Source organism: Sarcophilus harrisii, chromosome 1, assembly GCF_902635505.1.
Source record: "Sarcophilus harrisii chromosome 1, mSarHar1.11, whole genome shotgun sequence".
Taxonomy (NCBI): Eukaryota; Metazoa; Chordata; class Mammalia; order Dasyuromorphia; family Dasyuridae; genus Sarcophilus; species Sarcophilus harrisii.
The window spans coordinates 501,748,511-501,767,295 of NC_045426.1; the positions used below are offsets into that span (position 1 = coordinate 501,748,511).

Sequence of the window (18,785 nt, forward strand, 5' to 3'; positions counted from 1 at the left end):
TACAAAAATTAATCAGCAAAAAAAAAGTGATCCAGTGATGGTGACAGCCTCTGAGTGAAGGTGGCATTTGATAGTACTATTTTTAACATTAGGTTTTGAGAACCTTATCTAGCAGCCCCCCTTCCCAAATTCTACTGATGAACTCTTCCATGGCACAATGAACATGGCAGTTGAGTATACAGATTACATAAATCCTTTCACATCCCATAATAAGAGTCTAAGCTAATCAGTTTATTTGTACAACACTACCAAAAAAAAAAAAAACAGCCAGAAAAATCCTTAAGAATAAAAATATTTAGAGCAGTCCTTAACATGGCTCTTTTTCAACAGTGAGATAGTTCAGGACAGGTTCATGGTTATGTAATGGAGAGAGCCATCTGCACCCAGAGAGAGGACTGTGGGGAATGAATATGGTTTACAACATTTTTGTTGTTGTTGTTTGCTTGTATTTTGTTTTCTTTCTCATTCTTTTCCTTTTTGATCCTATTTTTCTTGTGCAGCATGATAATTGTAGAAATAAGTATAAAAGAACTGCACGTTTAACATATATTAGATTGCTTGCTGTCTAGGGAAGGGGTGGGGACAAAGGAAGGAGAAAAAATTTGGAACACAAGGTTTTGCTCTATGCATATGTTTTGAAAATAAAAAGCTTTAACAATACTCTTTAATTTAAAAAAGCAAACAAAAAAATAGGCCTTAGATTGTAAGCACTTCAAAGCAGAATCCTCTTTTTTTTTTCTTTATAATCCCAATCCCAAAGCTTAGCACATAGTAAGTGCTTAATAAATGCTTATTAACTGACATTCCAGTTCCTTTCAAAATAATCACAATTTTCAAAAAATATGATTTAAATTAATGTTTTCCTTATATTTGCCTTAATCCAAGGATCTATTTTTTTAACCAAGTTGCACAAATATCAGAATTTAAAAAGGTGTTTTTTTTTTTACTTTAGGCCATTATAAACATATTATTTTCATTTCACTCATAAATCTTATATATCTTAAAAGAATAGAAATACTTTCCAAGTCCACATTAATCTCAATAACTGAACAAAAGTATTCTTTTTAATATAGCTTTGATAAAACTGAAAACCCATTAACAAAAATCCTAAATTTAGGTATCTATTTCAGGAAAATTCCTTCTAAAAGTTTTGCTAAATTTATGTCATTGAGTAGATGTAATTCACTTAATTTTTTAATTTGTTTACATAGCTGGTCAAGGAATTACTTCTATTTATATAAAATAAGGAAGAGGCTATCTGATGAAGTGAATGGGATTTTGAAGAAATTATTATAGATCTTCTGGTACTTACTGTGTGCCATTTTCCATCACTGAGGAAGGCAGGATGGGAAGCTTTTGTTCTCCCTTTTCCAAGATCAAACATGAAGTAGAGCTGTCCATCATGAAGCTGAAGTGTTGCATAATCAACTTGGTTCTGATGGGCCATGTAATAAATCAGGCCACTTAAGGCAAAGGTTCGGATGGTCAGCTGCACCGAAAGCCTTATGGAGAAAAAAACACTTAGCATTTTTTGTTTGTTTGTTTTTATTTTGTTTTTTGTTTTCCAATCCAACCTCTTCAAATCAGTATTTGAGCATCTTTATTTTTTAAAGCTTTTTGTTTTATATATGCATATACATATATATGCATAAAATGCATATATATATATTATATAATTATATAATATATAATTATATATAATATATATTATTATACACACACACACACACACAGAGTTTTCAACATTCACCCTTGCAAAACCTTGTGTTCCAAATTTTTTCTCCCTCACCCCCTTCCCTAGATGGCAAGTAATCCAATATATGTTTAACATGTGAAACTCTTCTACACATATTTCCATAATTATGATGCTGCACAAGAAAAATCAGATCAAAAGGGAAGCTTAGTGTTCAGAGAAGCATAAATTTAATTTCTTTGTTAGAAGAGTAAGTGGGTATTTGTTACACGAGTAAGTGCTGGACTTAAAGCCAGGAAGAAAGATCTGAGTTCAAATTCTGTTTTAGATACTGGGAGTTGAAGGGAATTGAAATCAAGTTTTTGATGGAACACTGGGATTAGTCAAGAACATCGGAAATCAAATCCAGCCTCAGATACTTGATAGTTGTGTAATCCTGGATAGGTTTCTTGATCGGTTTGCTCAGTTTTCTAATATCCCCAATGGGGATTATAGTATCGCTTCTCTCTAAAAGTGATTGTGGGAATAAAATGAGTTACATGAAATGGTTAGCACATTGCCTGCTATATGATTAGTTTGTTGTTGTCCTTCGTACTTGAAAAGAAACCAAATGTTATCACTGTGTTAGAGCAGAGGTGCAGTGTATCTGAGTGAGGCTGATCAGACTAATAAAGAGCTCTGCCACAGGTCGGACACAAACAGTCCATTTGAATATTTGGGATGGCTTCTTTAATTTTGCAAATACCATGTTTCTTTTGGGCTAAAATTCCATTTTGCTTTGCTCATAGAGCACAGCACTTTCTCTTATAAGGGCATGACATGCTGGGAGGTCTGTGCCAGTATCTCCCAGATTATACAATTAATTCTAAAGTTCTTAAGAGTGATCTTGAGAGTATTCTTGAATTATTTTTTCTAACTACTTTGTGAGCACTTGCCCTGTGTGAATTCTCCTTAAAATAGTCTTTTTGGAAAGTATATATAATAAATATTACATAAATGTTGGCTATTAATATTTTTATTATTCCTGACTCCAAGTCCAATATTTGCTATTAACTAATTTCATTAAAATACCCAACAAGGAAGAAAAGACAGAAATAAGTATTTACTAAGTGCTTGCTATGTGTCAAACACAGTACAAATATCTCATCCGATCCTTATAATACCCCTAAAAGGTAGGTGCTTTTAATTTTTTTTAATTTAAAAAATTTTCCCCCTGTTACATGTAAAAAACATTTTTTTGGTTATACATGTACATTCATTTTTTTACATACTTCCATATAAATCATGTTGGGAGAGAAAAGTCAGAACAAAATGGAAAAACCACAAGACAAAAAAAAAAAAAAAAAAAAAACAGAGGGGGGAAAAAAGTGAAAATAGCATGTATTGATTAACATTCAGTCTCTGTAGTTCCCTCTCAGGATATAGATGGTATGTTACATCCAAAGTTGATTGAGATGACCTTGGCTCACTTAATCACTGAGAAGAATCAAGTCTGCCTTTGTTGATCATAGCATAAACTTGCTGTTCCTGGTTCTACTTGTTTCACTCAACATCAGTTCATATAAGTCTTTCCAGACCTTTCTAAAATCAGCCTGTTCATCATTTTTTATAGAACAATAATATTCCATTATTTTCATATAGCATAACTTATTCAGCCATTCCCCAATTGCTAGGCATTGAGATAAATATTTATTACAATTTCCATTTAGACAGATCTCCATTTAGAGATTAAATGACTTGCCCTGAAGAATTTGGTTTTTCCTGTTTCTAGTCCCAATATTTTATTCATTGTACCACCTAGCTGCCTCTAGACACAATAATAAAGATGAATTCCAGTTACTTCTTTGGGAATGACCGGAATGCTACATCCTCAAAGCACTTATTGGTTAAACCAAAAGTGATGGGCCACATAACAGAATTAAAACATACATACTTCTTTCTGATAGCAGATTGGTTGAAAGGCAAAACCAGGTGACTGCCTAGAGCCAGTCCAAACTGATGGGCATTGGGGACATAGTCCACCTCTCTATCCACTGCACACTGCTCCTGTAATGAAAAACAAAAACAATAACAATCACTTCAAAGGTCCATACATTTACAACATGTGCATTCAGCCCACCATTCCTTCGCAGTTCAGGGGTTAACCATATAGGGCTGTGTGAGTTAAGAATGGTTTGTACATTTAAAGATTTATCATATTTAAAAATGAAAAAACTATCATTATTCAAGGATTGTACAAGAAACAGGCAGCACAGATTTGGCCCTCAGGCTGTATAACTTGCCAACCTCTGCTCTAGTGTATAAATAAAATATCTATTAATACTGTTTCTTTATTCATTATGAAATTAATCAGAATTTAAATATGTTTGGGCTAGAAAAAAACACATTCAAGCTTAATAGACAGTTCCTTCTTACATCAAAAAAAGGAAACTTCCCTTTATAAAAGGAATATAAGGGACATGTAAGAGAATATATGAGATAAATTTTTATCCCTTTCTCCATATTTTCCTCATGAGTCTCTATTGACTCCAAGAGTATCTTATGTAAAAAGTATCCTAGATCATAGGGTGAATTGGTACATTTTCCAAATACATGCAGCATTCAAAAGATGTTGACTGTTGCAGCTTAACACAACTATTGTCAATTTGGGAAAACGCGATTGTGAAAACAATGACAACAAAGTTTCAGAGGTCTTATTTTAGATGTATGGTTTGAAATATGGCTGTAGCTGAGAAGAGAGGAAAGAAATCAAGTAGAGAACATGGTTGAAAGTACTGAACCTAAAAGGAATGGGAGAATTCTATAAACTCTTCCCATTAGAGAGAATGTGTCAATAGAATCCTGAAGATTTATAGGATCATAGATTTAAAGTAAGAAAAGAATTTAAAGTTTCTAATTTATTTCAACCTCTGCATTTTACAGATAAAGAAACTGAAGAGGTTTCATAGATTAAGTGACTTGCCTGAAGGTGAAAGAGTTATTAAATCATGGAGTTGGTGGTCTACTGTAGGTATTTTTACTCCAAATCTGGTATCTTTACAAATTCACTGCATTACCAGTGTCCCTACACTAACTATATGCATTGAATGATGCTATGGAATTATTGTTTCTAGTTCTGGATAAAAGAGACATCAGGGTCCCAAAGAAAATAAGTTTGAACTCAAAGGCTTCAAGCATATTAACACAACTTTTTAGCTGAGTGTTGCATTACTAGCATATTCTAGTGTCCATTTTTGTCCATGAAAAAAAGTAAAAAGTGTTACCAAAGAGAAATTTTCTTGTTGTTCTATTATGTCTGACTCTTTGTGACCCTCACAGACCATACCACATCAATATTGTCTGTGAGGTTTTCCTGGCAAAGATACTGGAGTGATTTCCCATTTCTTTCTCCAGGTTAACAGAGAGTGACTGCCTAGGTCACACAGATAGTGTGTCTGAGACCTGATTTGAACTCAGACCTTCCTGATTCCAGATTTAGCACTCTGTCCACTGAGTGACATAGCTGTCTGCAAGGAGAAATACTAACTACAAAAATGAATTAGGTTACATGAATCTAATACTTTTTTTTTAAAAAAGACTATTCTCCTATATTAACTGTTATGACATTTAATTTTTATCTTAAAAAAAATCACAGTGTGCTCTTGTACCAATATTTGTTAATTTGTCAGAACAATCATGACTTATGGTTGTAACAATCAAGACTGCTTATGTAGAACTGTACTTACAGGACTTGATAAGGGATGAGCCTCTGGCTGAAGCTCAACATCCTCTCCATGGATAACTGGTCGAGGCTTTTCTGAAAGCAGGCAACTATCCATGTCCACTTGCTCATAGCTAAGTGCACTGGTGAAATCCAAAAGCCTAGGAAACAGAAAGGATTCCAGAAATTAAGTTAAGATGCCACAAAAAATACAGAAAAAATAATTTGTAATACTGGGTTATTTCACAATTTTTTTAAAAATAAAAACTATAACAATAACATAACCAATATGATTACTCTGATTAGTTTAATCTTTTTACAATGTAATTGGGACATATTATAACATTGTTATATAGATTCATGTAATTTAAACCAGGTCTGATTCAGACCATTCTAGTGTTACATCTAATTAGATTACATTAGACTTACTCCATATTGAAGATCAAGTTTTTTATACAGCCATGAAAAGATTTTCTCATTCTGAAAACAGAAGTGCCTTCACCTTCTGGGATTCCACCTATGTACAGGTTAGATACATTTATGATTTTGTTTTCTGCTAGTGGCCCAAATCTCATTTCTGTATGATTAGCTTCATCTACTTGTACTGTGATGAGTCTGAAAATTCAAAGAAAAAAAAAGCAAAAATTTGTTTGTAAAAAAAAAAAGCAAACAAATTTGTTTGTAAACGAACAAAGCAATAACAAAGAATTTACCTATCCCATTAGGTTATTAAAAAACAAATTTATTAAACTGTATATAAATCACTACCAATATATTAATGAAATGATAATATGATTTATTTTAGAGGATTATATTATGAGTTTTCACAACTGAACTTTGTGAATTAAAATATTTCAGGTATTAGTGAAATGTTTAAATATTAAAAACAAAGAATTTTATATTTTCTTGCTCTTTATCCTTTAAACAGATAAATACATATAAATGTATATAGGGACTAGATTAGGAAAATTGATTGTTCTAGACTTCCCAGTATTTTTTAATAACTCTCTATTGCACTATATAAAAAAATCCGAGCACCTTGATATAATTCCATTTTGTGGCAGAAAGCAATTAAACATAGAGAAAATTCATCAGACATAGGTTTCACTCAGAGGGGTTTACTGAAATTTCAGTTGACTATTATAATACCAAAAGGAACTTATTATAATGTAGCCACACTTGTAAAGCAGTTCTAGAATATGAGACTTCAACATATCATGAGATAATAAATTCTCTGGAAACTTTCATCTATAAAAACAATTTAAAATTATTTCAATGCAAGAATCATTATAATTAAGTCATATCTAAAGAAGATATGGTTATTACATAAATGTGTCTGTGTATGTGTGTTTTCCATATTATATATATATATATATATATATATATATATGTATATATATATTTAGTACCTTTTATTCCTAATCAAGACAATGGAATGTTCTTGTCCATCACTGTATGTTCCTGTGGTCGAATGGAGAGTAGCTTTTCGAGTGCTCATTCCATCTCCAGGATTAATATGTACTTCAAGATGACCCTCAATCAGTGCGATGGAGAAGAAGGGCTGTAAAAATTTCACATTAATAGAGGTTTTCCACAGAACATTGGTTTTCTCATTTTAATCCTTAATGTTCATTTTTGTTATCTAATTCCTTATTTTTCAAGCTTTTTTCCCCAAGAAAATGTCAGTATTCTTATAACAAAGGTATATAAAATGTTTTACATATTTCATTTGATAAACAAAAAAATAGCATATGCTAATCTTTCCAATTAGAATAAAAACATTCAAATTTTAAAATGAATTGAGCTTTAAGAAGGCAATTTCAAAAGATAGTATAAAGATATTTCTACAAGTAGTCAAATGATTAAGGAAAATTCTTGGTATTTTCATTAACTAAAGAAAAAAAAGTATTTGTAAAAGTTGTCCTACATGGAAACAGATAGCATTCATATTTATGCAATGGTAAAATTTTGTTTTAAAAAATAGCCTTATATTACCCCCTGTAGATACAATGCTCAGACTTTTGATATATATGTTCAAATGCTAATTTTTCCTGTTTTCTCATTTTTTGTGATCTAGAATGACATAGTATAAGCAAATAGGACAAAAAATCATGAGTAAAGCTGATAAGCTAGTGAAACTTATTCTCACCTTTCAGATAGTTTCTATAAAATGAAACTAGGGAATCTTAGGAACATACTTATAACATATAGGCAGAGAAATGTGAAATAACTCTAGAAAGATAGACTACAACCAAATTATTATCAATGAGATAATATTTGTAAAAACTTTTTGGCAAAGTGTTTGGCACATAGTAGGAATTATTCCCTTCCTCCTTATTCTGGCCCACTGAATCACAGATTTCTAGAGAGGATCAACAAAGTTCTTCATGCTCAGAAAAGAACACATTAACACATCTATTCTAAGGACAAACTGAAACATATACCTGGAAAGGAAGACCAGGAGATAGTAATTTCCATTAGGATCTCAGGCATGAATGAAATGAATCAGCCATTTGAGGTTTTTGATCAGTTCAACAGCCTTTTTGATTATGTTTCTATTGACTTTTGGGGGGGCCACGTTGATGATCTTTATTGGAGTAAGATCTTAGCTGGGATGGACAAGTCCCATTCACATACTGTAGCTTTCTCCTAGGCTATAATGCTTCTTCCTACTTGCTTATAGGGCAATTGTTTCTCTAAGGCTATTCATAGTAGTTATCTTAATTTTTGCTATAATCAATGGGCCTGATTTTCTTGGTATACTTGAGGATCAATCAGTAATTCTGTTAAGAAGACACTTTGCTGTCCATCAGTCTAATATAGTTTACTCATTAGTATATTTTCCTCTTTCTAAAACATTAATGCACATTAGTGATTATACAACAACTCCACAAAAGTTTGATTTTGTAAAATTTAACTCAAAAGTTTAACTTAACTTAAATTTCTCCTTGCTATTTTTACTATTTTTTTATGTTATCAAATGTACACTTTTTTTTCCTGAGTCTTTCAGGCCCAGTGTGACAGATGAGGACAATGGATATTCATATTAAAAAAATCTCTAATAAAACCTATTGAATTTCAATGCTCGATATTTTAACATTACAAATGAATATTAAGAGCCATAAAATAAAGGAAGAAAGTGGGGGAAAAAGGGGTAAATGATCAAACCATTTTTTACTTTTTTTAAAATTTTCAGTTGTTTAAGTTAAGATGTATTATGCAATGTAAAGAAACAATTGCTATATGCAAAAGCTCATTTCTGAATTAATGCAAATTATAATAGAAACAACAAAGAATAATGCATTACATTTTTTATATTTTAAAGTAATCTGGAACCTCTTAGTTTTTCCAAAGGTCTTTAATCTTCTCTGTTTCTTTTAAGGGAATCATTATCCTTTCAGTTACCCACTTTCAGGTTGTCAACCAAGTGAACCAGTTCTTCATTATCCTTTAACCTTCACATCCAATTATCAATTTGACTCTACACATCCCTTGCCTTCACACATGGCTACCATGCTAGTTCAGACACGCATAACCTTTTTACTATTGTAATAGTTTCTTAATTGGTCCTCATGTTTCCTGTTCGCCATTTTAATCCATATATGTCACAATTATTTATTCTTTGTAAAGCACAGGCATGACCATGTCACTGACCTTCTGAAGAAGCTTCAATGGTTACCTATTGCTTCTTGTATAAAATCTGTTGTTTGTATTTAATTTCCAAAGAAGACCAATGACATCACAGAGTGATATTTGGATTTAAGTGAGACAGAGATGCCCAAGTCATTAACCTTATTCTCTTCCAGAATCCTGAGAGTTCAATGGCAAGACAAAAGTCAAGGTGATTGGTGATGGCCCAAGATGCAATAGATGATCTTGGCATTTTGGATATCTGATCAAGTGCTAAGTATTCCACCTTCATGGCTGTGGAGCAAATTGTTCTCCTCTACCCATTCCACTGGAGGAAGTTTTCAAATACTTGGGTAGATACTCTTCTTCCTACCTCAACTCATCAATGGGTTTGAGCCTGTCAGGTACCCTTAACCTGGGTGAGCCTGTCTGCTGAGATGGTTTACTAGGATATGACCACTGAGCAGCTTACGGCTTCTTGGAATCACCAATGAGAGCTGAGTGCCAGAAAGATACCAAAAACAGATGAGCAACCCTGAAAAGGGCTCCAAAGGTATAGAATGGTTTGATTCTAGTCTACTTTTTCAGAATCATGGCACATTACTTGATCCTTTTCATGCATTCCACTTCTCAGATGACCTGATCTACTTACTGTTCCCTTTACAGAATATTCTCTCTCCTGCCTCTGCACTCATGTCTGAAATACCTTCTCTTCTTACAATTATTTCTAACAACTGTTAAGGCTCAGTCCAGGTGCTACTTTTCTTGATCTTCTGAGTTGCTCTACCCTGACCAAAATTACAAAAATATAAATATTTGTGTGCATATTGTACTTTTTCCTGACCCTTAATATAGTCTTTTGAGATAAGACAACTTTATTTTGTCCTTTGTACCTTCCACTTAGCTTGCTTCTTAAACAGAATTGAATTGAATCCAGCTTGATAGTATTTAAGATAACTTACCACATGGGCCTGTCGGCGACTTCTCTTATCCTTTCCCTTGCTAAAACCAGCCAGAATAATGCCGCTACTGTTCTTAGTGGCAAATGTTGCCATTAACTCAGACTCCATGGAGAGTGGCTTTGGTGGTAATTCAATGTACCCATCATTAAAGATGCTAATACTTCGAATAGGCTGTTTTATGAAAGAGAACAATTTACTAATTATAGTTCATATATATGTATATAGTTCCTTAAAGTGCTTCAGAAGTTTGTAAACGCTGAGTAGTAAAGTATATAAAGTACCACTGGGGTCTGGAATCAGTAAGACCTGAATTCAAAACTAGCCTCTGACACTTACTAGCTGTAAGACCACAAACAAGACACTTAATCACTGTTTGCCTCAGTTTGCTCATCTGTAAAATGAGGATTATAATAGTACTTACTTCTCAGGATATTTATAAAACACTTATTATAGTACCCTATTTATAGTATAATAGGTAGTATATAAATTCTAGTTATAATGACAATTAATAATAATGATAATGAAACACCCCAAAGTCATGAGAAATTAAATGATTTGTCCATAATCACACTTGTCATGGATGAGAGGGGTGGAGAGTCTACATGGAGATCTCAAACCAGAATTCTTAAAAGTCAAAAAGATATAGCCAGTATATGAATTTATTTAAATGGCTATATTTCTTTGATAAAAGGAAAGATTTTCTTTCTTTTTTAGGGGATGGGAGTAAAGGGAAGGAGAAATAGAAGTGGTAGAGTTATGACAGTGGTACTAGAAAAAGAAGAAAAAAATTTTAGTGTCAATAAATCATTAAAAAATTAAAAAGAGACGAATGAATTCAGCAGGAGAAATAACAAACAGTATTAGAACTATTTAAATTATTTAGTAGGAAAAAACAAGAGAAATTCAATTTCACATATAATTCCATTTTTCTAGGTATATTGAAATGTTCTTATTTTTAGATGTTTATTAAAATTCATAATAAAGAAGAAAGATATTTTTAAAAGAAGAGTCACAAGAATTCAGGCTGAATATCCTGGGGGTTGATCACCTACAATGAATACAGAAAAGTCAAGTTTTTTTTTAACTGTCATAAAAAATTTGCTTTGTCCCAAATGTAAGGAAAAAAATCCTCCCAAACAAAATCAACTCTTCTGATTCCAAAACAGGTTTTTAGTTTTATCTTGTCCCAGCATAGATTCAGTAGATTCCTCCCCTACATAAATCAATAATTGAATTATAGGAATATAATCTTAATAAAATGTTTCATACCTCCAATAAACACCCTTTTCTTACTCCATAGGAATTTCTGAGTAAGTCAAATGTAGATCTGGATATTTCCAGGCTTTTAATACAGCCTACATATGATCTGCTAGTAAGTCCTTTCCTGGAAAGAAAAAGAAGAAAATAACAACAAAAAAAGGAATTATTTGGTTCAATTTCAAATTTTTTTGAAAGGAAGAATAAAAATAGATCTAGTATGGAAAAGCTACTTCCCAGTGCAATAAAAACAACTTATCCAGAAATGAACACACAGGTAAGATGAATTTCAATTTATTACACCCTTAAATAAGCAAAAATATTTTATCCAGGAACTTAAAAATTGAGATTCAATGTAGTTATATAGATAACTAATGATTTTTTTGATCTCCACAAAACTCTAATAACCCCAATTATTTTACCATCTATTAAAAATGATTCTTACTGTAAAAAAACCAAATCTGTCTTATGGAAACTTCATTACAATAATTTTGAGTATCACAGATTTCCATGTATGCCCAAAGACCCAAACATGGCAGAATAAAAGAGGGCAAGAGCTGTTTTGTCTTTCCATCCCCAGAACGCAGCATAATGTCAGGCATAGGAGGTATGTAATAGAATCTTCCTTAATGGAATTTAACTAGATTACAGTTAATTTCATTTATATCTATATATATCTATATATCTACATATAGATCTATAGAGAGAAAGTACCTTATGCCTTAATAGACTACTTTCACTGCCTGATGATGTTCATCTTCTAGTTCTTTAAGTCAAAAGTTTTAATTCTTTTACAAGATCTACATTGTGAGATATAAAATCAATGGCATTCCCACAGACCAACATAATAAACCCCATGAAGGGATTTCATTGTTATCTTCCAGTTGAAGAAATATGAATCTGATAACCAAAGAGAGATTATATACCAACATCTCGTGAAAACTTCAAGTTTCAGTTTATTAAAAATACTGGGTCCATAATAACCGAATAAATTAAGTAACTCAAAAGGCATTTATTGATCACTTATGATGCTAGGTCCTATGGGATTTTAAGTTCCAATGGCAACTGGTTAGGAAGTCTAGTTAAGGCATGGTCTTTATCCTGATGGAGCTATCATCTCATGAGGAGAGGAAACTCATATACAGATAACTATAATAATAATATATGATATGTATATTATAAAGATATTTAAAAAGTGCTATGTGAGCTCCCAAGGGAGTTGCATCAGGAGTTGGGGGAAGAAAAAAAATTAGGTAATGCTTCATGACAAAGTGGAATTTGAGTTAGTCAGATAAAGAGATGCTACAGTATTTCATACATAAGGAAAAGAATGAAGAAAAATCCCCCAAAATGAGGAAGCTTAGAACAGGTTCAGGATACAGAAATCAGTCCATTTTGACTTAAACCTCCTTAGAGGGTAAATCTTTACTTGGGGTTACCAAAGGATTAAGAGTAGAGAAATAACATGACCATATCTTTAAATACAGAAGAAAAGATAGTAATAGAATGTACACTATACTGGAAAAAGAGTGGATGTGAAAGATTCATGAAGGATCTAATAAAAATCAAGCCTTTATTATTGGATGACTAAGGTTGGAAGGGAAAAAGGTTGGAAGGAGAAAAAAGTGACAGATATGAGAGATACTGGGAATGTATAATTGGATTTGGCAGCTAATTGTGTTTGGAAAATAATAGAAAGGGAAGAGTCAAAGTTAATAATATGGTGATGAATATGGAGAGACTAGGAGAATTATGGTTCCACTTACAAAAATATGAACTCTAATTAAGATCAATTCTATTTTAGCCACCAATTTCTCCACTAACAAACTGGTTTGCTGGGTAAAATCAGGTAATCAATAGCAGAAAACAAATTCTCTTTTCTAATATGATACCTTACAACTCTTGTTCTGGGCAATCCACCAACGTAAATTGGATCCTTATTCAAGCGATTTAGGTCAGATGACCCTCCAGGAGATTCACCTTGCTTTGTTTCTTTAGAAGTGGTATTATATGCATCAAAAACTGCTAGAAGTCCTAAAAAGGCACACAGAGATGGACAGCTAAAATAATCATGATAGCTTTCTAAACTAACATTGTTATTTTTAAAATTATGTCTTTTATTCCTAGTTTAAGAAAAGAACTATCAAATCTCAAAATATAAAATCCAAAAAAATTCTTTGATATGAACTTTGATAAGATTATAAGTTAATAAACCTACCTGACATTACAGAACAAAATTTAGTATATTTGAATGTATCTCTGTATTTTTCTAAAAGAAAGTTAGATATAATGTATACACTTAATGTTCATTCAAAAATTTTAGGAATATAGAAAATAGGATTACAAATTTAAACTTCAGAAGAAGAAGAAACTTTAGAAATCCTCATATTTTGGATGAGATCCAGAAAGATTAAGAGATTTTTTTCCAAGGAAACACACATATATTAAATAGCAGATTCAGAATTTGAACTCGAGTTTGTTAGCCAAAAACATTTGGCACTTTTCTCCCTGCCCCATGCTATTTCCTTATGTACTTAGTAAATAAAAAACACTATGCAGTTGATGGCTGATTTCCTTTCAACTTGTAAAGCTGGAAAATATACTATTTTCAATGAACAAAAGATAGTGTTCCCCTTTTAAAGCACCATTTTAATATCACTGTTATTTCATTACCATATTGTTCAGAAACATTCAAAACAAAACAAAACAAAAGAATTATTTTCCAGGAAGTCTTCTGTTACAACTACATTCATTCCACTCTGTTCATAATATTCCTTACCTTGCTTTTTGTTACGTTGGAATGCAATCTTGTACCAGGTTCCATTATTATAACGTCTGTCTGTAATAAGAGCAAGAGGTCCTGAACCCAGGTCAACGGTTAGTTTAACTTTGCCATCAACCAGCTCAATAGAGAGGAAATCTCTCTGTTGAAGAAAAAATAAAAACAAAGACAGTCAATCTCTCTGTTGAAGAAAAAATAAAAACAAAGACAGTCATCTACTGATACATTTTTACAAGGAGATTTTTCATTGACAGTAACAGATATTCAAAGGAAAAATCTGAGAAAATTAGACATAATCAAATAACCATACACCATATTACTTGATGGCTTGACCACAGTCACCAGAGAGTGCTCATCTAGAATCTGATAAAAATTCAACAGGAACAAAACTCAAGTTTATTGAAAGTTATGACCTTATGGAAGGATTTCACTGTTGGCATCCTCTTAATGGATTCTACAGAATACTCTCATAGCCAGTTATAAAGTTAGTCTTTACTTGAAACTTGAGAGATGTATTTTCAGTACAAAAATTTCCATAAAATCATAAAATCTCAGACTTGTTAAAGCCTTCAGAAGGTCATCTACTAAAAATTTAATCGAAGATGTACCCCAAAATTGGTCATGCAGAATCCTCTTGAAAATTTTCAATTATGAGGAACTTATTGTTTTCCAAGAAAATCTATTCCCCTTTAGATAGCTTTAATTATTACAGCTTTTCCTTTCCCTGGCCTGACATCCGTTCTTAGCATATTATATTCAGTCTCCTACTTTTGCTCCCTAGAGCAAAACAAACTAAATATAATCCTTCTCTAGTATGTCAGTCTTTAAAATACTTGAATTCCTAGCATTTTCCTTAAAAAATCCCAAGTTCCTATAAATCAACATTTTCATGGTATAGATTCAAGTTCCCTTATTTTGCTGTTTGTCTTGCTTCATCCTTAAGTCCAAGGAGACATCTTACAGTTTTTAAATATTCTTCCTAAAATGTGTTGCCTAGTCCTGAACCATACAGTGTCTTTATATCTGTAGATTCTATTAATGCAACTATATAATGCATTAGCTTTTTTGGTCTCCATGTTAAACTATTTACTTGTATTGAGCTTGCAAACTCTTTTGATGAGGTGAGATGGGTTAAAAAAGAAACTGGAATTTTAAGTTCCAATGGCAAGGAATTCACAAAAGACAAAAATATTCATTAAAATAAAAATTACATAGGGTAGATAGTGCGATGGATAGAATACCTCCTCTGGGATTATGGGAACTTTAGGTTAAGTATGACCTCAGACACTTACTAGCCATATTGACCCTAGGCAATTCATTTAACTCTTGAATGCCTAACAGCAACAACAACAAAATGCAATAAGTGGATACAAAATGCATAAAAAAATAGTCATTAAACCCCATGCATTTATATGATAATCTAAAAACACACAAATTATTATACAAAGAGTTCTTACTGTGCCATTAGAAGCAAGGTAGAGGAGAAGACCATTGGGTGAAAAAGTACTGAAAAGCATTATTATTTGAGTGACAGTAGACCGGAGTGTTTTTTCCACAACTGAATATCCACTACCATCAAAATAAAATGAAGAATCTTCATTCTGTGAACTGTAAAATAAAAGAAATAGATAAAATACAATGTGGGTGTGTCATTTTGATTTGTTTTTTTCTCATATAAAAAACATTAATTGTGTTTCTACTTTTCCAATATAGATTTTGGTATATCTATTATGTTCATCAATTGATAATGAATTCAAATAATAGGATTTTGATGTCTGGCATGAATGGGAGAGATCAAACCAAATGTTTGTTTCACTTGCACTATTTCAGATTTGAGAAAATGTGGAAATGAGAAGGAAGTTGATCTATTCAGAGTTCAACTAAAAGAAAACTTCTCAAATGGATAAATAACTATTGTGATTCTTTGTACCTAAAAACTGGATCATTATTGAATACCTTTTTTCCCCCCTTTATACTATTTTTCTCCTTTTAGTATTATCATCTACTGCCCTCTGCTGGTTTTAAGTAATCCAACAGCAAAGCACTAGCTTGAATAAAAATGTGCTTTTTTTAAAAGTAACTAGAAATTATCAATAAGTGATAGATGTTGGAAAATTTTTGCATTGTGTAAAAGTCATTTATGTCAAGTGGTTTCAAAGATTTGGGAACTCTCTCCACCAATGCAAATTGCACAGACACACACAAAAAAAAAGCCACCTGTCTATAAACTGACAGTTAAATCTCAGAGATTTGCCTACATCTCACTCCCATATTTTTTCATGATTTTCAGTTTTCTTGCCCTCACATCTGCCATCCTTTACTATATACTGTGTACCTCAAACAGCCCTATTTCTTAGACTATAAGAGAATATCAATGTTCATTTCAACCAATTTGATTTCTTCAATAAAAAGAAGTTGCAGAAGGGGCAGGCAAGACAAAGGTATGTTACATTCTAATTGTTAGTCAAACAAGTACTTACATAATTTTTTAAAAGATATCTGGAATATACATTTAAATTATTTACTGAAATGCTTTGAACTTGAGGGTTGTATTCATGTCATATATTTCATATGGAACCAATTTGTTTTTTTCAATTTAAAGTTACATTTTTGAGTATTCACACTGAACAACACTGACATTTAAAACAGAAACGCCAGGGCATAATGATGAGCAAGTAGGATCTATAATGTCAAAGGCCTGAATTCGAATCCTAATTCAGAGACTGTGTGCTCCCTTCTCTGCTATAATTATTGACCTTTCAGTTTTCCTTTAAGTCCCAACTAAAAATCCCACTTCCTTCAGGAAACCTTCTCTGTCTTAATTTCAGTGCTTTCCCTTTTCAAAGTATTTCCTATTTATTCTACATGTAGCTTGCTTCCTATTTTTGTTTGTATGTTGTCTCCCTCATTAGATTGTAAATTCCCAAAGGTCAAGGACTACTATTTGCCTCTTCTATATCCCCAGCACTTAGCACAGTGCCCAGCACATAGTATGTGCTTAAAAAATGTTTATTTATTGATTGATTGATCCTAAGCAACTTCTGTTTTACTTTCCTATTCTGTCAAATGAGTTTGGTCCTTTTTAACTCTAGATCTATAATCCTATGAAATATTGCCAGATTATTTAGGTTTATGATTATTTTTTAAAGATTTGTGGAAGTATCATGAAGAAATGAGAATCTAGTGTAATACATACATACATATATATGTATGTATGTAGGGATATATATATAGGTATGTAAAGGAATCAAATCTATGTGCACATGTCTGTGCCTAAGATCTTTCAGAACTGGTCATGGGACCAACTTTTATTTGCTCAGGGCAATCACATCATAACTAGAGCACTAACCCTTATATTCTGGCTTTTCCTTGTATCCTACTGCAGGCTTTGTTTGGAATTTGTTATTTCAGCCTAAGACCAATATCCTCTCCCAATTCCCAGAATCCTAGCTCATCCCTAAGATGGTCCTGATGCTAACTATTTCATTTGTCTCCTTTCAGTATATTTCAGCTAGAATATACACGGGCTGGCTGCCAATGTGCAGGCCTCAATGCCAATGCCTTGTGAATGAATTACTCCATCATTACACATGCAGACAAGTCCTGGACCCTGGTAATAAATAGGCTTAATTTTGTTGAAAAGAAAAAGTTCTGGTTCTACTAATTAGTTAATGTTTTCACTCCTGTTTAGTCCCTTAATCCTTAATCCTCTATTATTTCAGTCTAGGAGAGAATGAGCATTTCTAGTTGCCAAATCCTTTCTTCTTCTTCAAGTTCATAATGGATACTCAAGGATACTTTAAAAGGTGTCTTAGATATATGTTTAATGATCCCATTGAAGGCTAATGTCTTTCTACATTCATTTAACTTCTATAAATTTTGCTCATGAGAGGATGATTTGTGTCTTTGTCTACATAAACTTGCAGCAAAATACATGGTTGGCACACTTCTGTTATGTCTTATCCCATCTATTGTTACCCTTGATAAGCTCAGTACTATATATTCAGTGACATTTCTATTTCACATATTTATTTGTACCCAACCCAAGTACAGCATTCCAAGCTCATACTGGCCTGATCAGTCACAATCAAGCACACTGTTTCTTTTCCCTATATAGTGATGCCATTTTTGTTCTCTTTGAGAATGAAGGACAAGAACCAACCAACTATAGCTTTCAAAATGTTAAAAACTACCTTTGAAAAACAGCTAAAATTACCTGCAGCAGGGATATAAACATTTTTTTAAAAATCTAAAGACTCCTTTAATAACCTGTTAAAGTCTATGAATACTTTTCTCTGATTAAAAAAATTCATGATGGAAGGAAATTTTTATTTGAGATTAACAAAAATAAATTAGTATTTTTTCCTATCCAAGTATATGGACACTTTGAAATCTATCCATGAAACCCAGGTTAAAACCCCTGGCTTTAAATAGACTGACATAATTCAAATTTAATTAATTCAAATTAAATAATTCAAAATCAGAACCTTTCTTAAGTGCTTACTGGAGAAAGTAATGCTACTGAAGGAGATACAAATGTGAGATGACACTGTTCTAACGTTGTTACTTGCAGGTGGGTAAGACACAAAAATAGATAATCATACTTCAGTAAAGCTTCACTTCATCAGGATAACTGGGTACTACCTGCTCTGACAGTAATTTTTCCATGAAATGGAAGTCTTTATAAATTTTCATTGTTCATTCATTTCAGTCGTACCTGAATATCCTTGGTCCCATTTGGGGTTTTCTTGGTAAAGATAT

At 32.3% G+C, this 18,785-nt stretch overlaps 1 protein-coding gene across 1 annotated transcript in view; it reads right to left on the minus strand.

The window, feature by feature from the left end:
* Window positions 1-18,785, minus strand: part of LAMA1 (laminin subunit alpha 1) — a 184,648-nt gene that overhangs the window by 16,230 nt on the left and 149,633 nt on the right. The window contains exons 49-58 of the mRNA XM_012541536.2: window positions 15,482-15,632; window positions 14,022-14,166; window positions 13,135-13,276; window positions 11,255-11,369; window positions 9,986-10,156; window positions 6,803-6,954; window positions 5,823-6,008; window positions 5,419-5,554; window positions 3,627-3,739; window positions 1,313-1,502 (exon numbers count right to left, since the gene is read on the minus strand). Of these exons, the coding sequence (XP_012396990.1) occupies window positions 1,313-1,502; window positions 3,627-3,739; window positions 5,419-5,554; window positions 5,823-6,008; window positions 6,803-6,954; window positions 9,986-10,156; window positions 11,255-11,369; window positions 13,135-13,276; window positions 14,022-14,166; window positions 15,482-15,632 (1,501 nt within the window). The remainder of the gene's footprint in view (window positions 1-1,312; window positions 1,503-3,626; window positions 3,740-5,418; window positions 5,555-5,822; window positions 6,009-6,802; window positions 6,955-9,985; window positions 10,157-11,254; window positions 11,370-13,134; window positions 13,277-14,021; window positions 14,167-15,481; window positions 15,633-18,785) is intronic.